Consider the following 3,389-nt stretch of genomic DNA (forward strand, 5'->3'; position numbering starts at 1 on the left):
ACAATCCTAAGGAATTTACTGTTCTTTTTGTCTAGTTTATAAAACCCTGTGTTACTTGAGTAATGTATGGCTATTAGAAATATTTTAGTATTTTTCCATGTAGTTGAAGCCAGTGGAACTTTAGAAGCGACGATGACGTTGCCCAGGAGGAATGGTCACAGGAGGGAGACAGGGGAGTGCTGCCACGGACTGGGGACTCCACACCAGCCCCACTCACTGCAGTGCCTGACTCAGTCATGCACACCTTCCAACAGCCCGTGGGGAGCCGTGCTGGTCTCGTGCACACACCCAGCCTCGTGTCCCCAGAACAAATGAGTTCTTGGTTCAGTCTGGTACAAGTGCACAGTAGATAAATGTGTTGGAGGCATCGTGCTTCCAAATGCCCATCGTCAGCTATGCAGCCTCCACAGAAAACTTCCACGTGTTGTCTCAGCTGGAAACGTAATTCTTTTGGGGGGGAGAGCATGAGGAAAGTTACATTCTGTGCTCCCCCTCTCTCCCCCCCAAAACAGGTTAGCTTATACTGCGTTCATGCGGATGTCTCCAAAAGGGATTTCTGTAGCTGTTTCTGGAGTAATGCTTTTCAGAATACGCTGTTAGAGAGAAATCAGTATTGGAAACCAATTAATGTTACAGGCAATACATAACAGGACAGCCATTTGGAAAGAGATTTATAATAAAAATATGACTGAGTTATACCTCTTGGAACTACAACACAAGAATGTGTCAAGGCTTCTGTTACCTCAGCACTATGTGAATTAATTTTACAGGCAATACATAACAGGACAGCTATTTGGAAAGACATTTATAATAAAAATATGACTGACTTATACCTCTTGGAACTACAGCACAAGAATGTTTCAAGGCTTCTGTTACCTCAGCACTATGAACATGTGCTATAGAAGTACACAGCATTTTTTTTTAATTATTTGTAACACATAATTTGAATCAAAGTTTGACCTTATTTAGGATTTACTCTAATACCCTGAGCCAACTGAACATATTCTTCCTGAACTGATATTTAGAACTTAAAAGAAAACCCAAAATGTCATCACAGGCTGCCACAGATTCATGGCAAAGAAATTTTATTAAATATGGGCGAAAAAAAGAAACTTGCTCTTACAGATACAGCCAAGGAACCAATCTTCCACTGCCTCATTCACATGCTAGTGTCTTGAGTGATTTCTAGGAAAAGCCACCAATTCACCAGAGCTTAAAGAGAATTACTTGATTTAATATCTTATATGAATATGTCATCAGCCTCAGGAAGACCTGGGGAGATTTGTGAGTCACTCAGAAGGGGCAGAACACAATTAGCTACGAGCTGGCTAGGAACAGAGCAACAATAGTGGTCAAGTTCTGGGGCATCAGATCCTAAAAAAATCTACACAGAACTTTTCTAGGAATCACCTCCTTCCTAACAGTCAGATAGAAACAACAGAGCATTGTGGATACCTCCTTCAGTGTTCCTGGAGTGATGATCAGGCGGTAGACCATGTAGATGGGAATACAGATGATGGAAGAGGTTCCTATGCAGTAACCCACTACTGTGGTCCAGTAGGGATAGCGGTAGTCAAAAAGCCGTAGTTCAGGAGGGTTGGACAGAAAGCTGCAGGTGACAAACTGGAGAAGAAAATAGCCAAGTATGAATACGTGTATTTTGATGGCACATACTTCAGGGAACTCTGTGTCCCAGTAGAGCATTGAAATGTAAAAAAAAAAAAAAAAAGAGTAGGAACTCAAGAAGGATCAAACACACGTTGACGCTGAAAAAATCTTACGCTAGTATGGATTTAAAATAAAAAAACATAACTAAAACCCCCTCAGACCACTTTTGGATATCCAGACTTCCCTTCAGGACATTTGAAAGAGCTCAGGAGCTTTAGAGTACAGCCCAACCAGAAATTGGAAGTAATTGGGTAAAAATTCTCATATGGATTGCTCATCCCATAAATATACATTGTGGTGTTTCTTGCTTCAGAAGCATTAGAGAGAAAATTCAGGACCACACTTGTACATTTAAAGGATAAAAAGATGTGAGGTGGACAAAATCAGACTGATTGCTACCAGTGTGCAGAATTTCATCTAGCTACCCTTGTATTGAGACTTCTAACTGGATTGCAGGTAGAGCATCCCTTCCAGAAAGGCATCACCTTCACTGTAGGCCACCCAAAAGGGGAAGTGTATGGTTTCCCTCAGCGACTTGCCCTGCATTTCATCATGATCAGTGTCTGTTCTGCTTTGTCTGAATTTAACTTGCAGACACTGTGATGGTGTTTTATGCTGTTCTTTATTGGGTTATAGACTCTTTCAAATACTCTTAAACTACTTACCTGTGGTAATCACATCAGCTTTCTCCATGAGAAGCTATACAGTCTGTTTTTCTCATTTTTCTATATGTATTTTCTACACATTTTTTTCTGTGATATTTTTATCACAGAAAGTCGTTTAGGCAAAAGAAATTTAGACATTTGAAGATCATTAGAAAGAAATTTAGACATTTGAAGAACATTTAGGTTCTTCAGTAGCTTTTACAAATGTTAATACTAGTTTGGATATAGTATTCTGGCATCAGCTCAATTAATGCTGTTAGATCATTTTCCTGTGCTTGAGTGAAAGATTCCTTGTGAAACAACAAATGCTTTTAGTGAATATCACAGGAACAGTATTTGTGATTATCCTTGGAAGGATCTCTGACTCTGTTTTGTCCAGACTGTCATCAGGTGATCAGGATTGCCAGCAAAATTTCCATACAGAAATAACATACTGGGCTTTCCTTAGTGTAGTTCAGTTTCCATAGAGAATTCAAATAGCTCTGCCCTGTAACCACATCACCAGAGCTGTAATCCTCTCTGTTTATTTTACTGGTTTAGGATCACAAAGAGGACAGTACTATAAAAAATCACTTGTGGTGTCACACTTTTATTTATAGCCTTCTCTTCTTTTTCTAGGGGTAATAAAATTAAAATCTGTTAATTATACATTGACCATTACAAGTGTTTTGAATTCACCCTGTAGGTCTTAAATCTATATTCTGTGCTTGATAAACTCCATCTTGACCTGCTCTGCTCCCACTAAAGCTAGTAACAATAAAAGAGAGCACGAACTAATTTTGGATCAGGAAATGAACACTTTGTGTTAAAATGTTATCAATAATAGTGCCAAGTCAAACACTGGGACAATATTTCCAATTCTGAATTATAGATTTATAAAGGTTGAAATTAACTGCTATAAATTTTAAGTGGAGTAGTCCAAAGCTGTCAGCAGTTGCTGAGACAGTATATTTACTTATCTTGGTTTCCCTCCCTAGGCAGTATGTTTCATCACCATCTTTTATTGCTTCATCTTGCTAAAATAAATATAAACCAACAAAAAGTAACTTTGTTCAG

General features: G+C 38.8%; 1 protein-coding gene across 1 annotated transcript in view; it reads right to left on the reverse strand.

The window, feature by feature from the left end:
• Positions 1-375: 375 nt before the first annotated feature.
• The window catches only part of SLC6A4 (solute carrier family 6 (neurotransmitter transporter), member 4), a 12,291-nt gene continuing 9,277 nt past the window's right edge, over positions 376-3,389 (reverse strand). The window contains exons 12-13 of the mRNA XM_008938261.1: positions 1,456-1,623; positions 376-593 (exon numbers count right to left, since the gene is read on the reverse strand). Of these exons, the coding sequence (XP_008936509.1) occupies positions 519-593; positions 1,456-1,623 (243 nt within the window). The 3' untranslated portion in view covers positions 376-518. The remainder of the gene's footprint in view (positions 594-1,455; positions 1,624-3,389) is intronic.

This window comes from Merops nubicus, unplaced genomic scaffold (assembly GCF_000691845.1).
Source record: "Merops nubicus isolate BGI_N331 unplaced genomic scaffold, ASM69184v1 scaffold7964, whole genome shotgun sequence".
In the NCBI taxonomy this organism is placed as follows: Eukaryota; Metazoa; Chordata; class Aves; order Coraciiformes; family Meropidae; genus Merops; species Merops nubicus.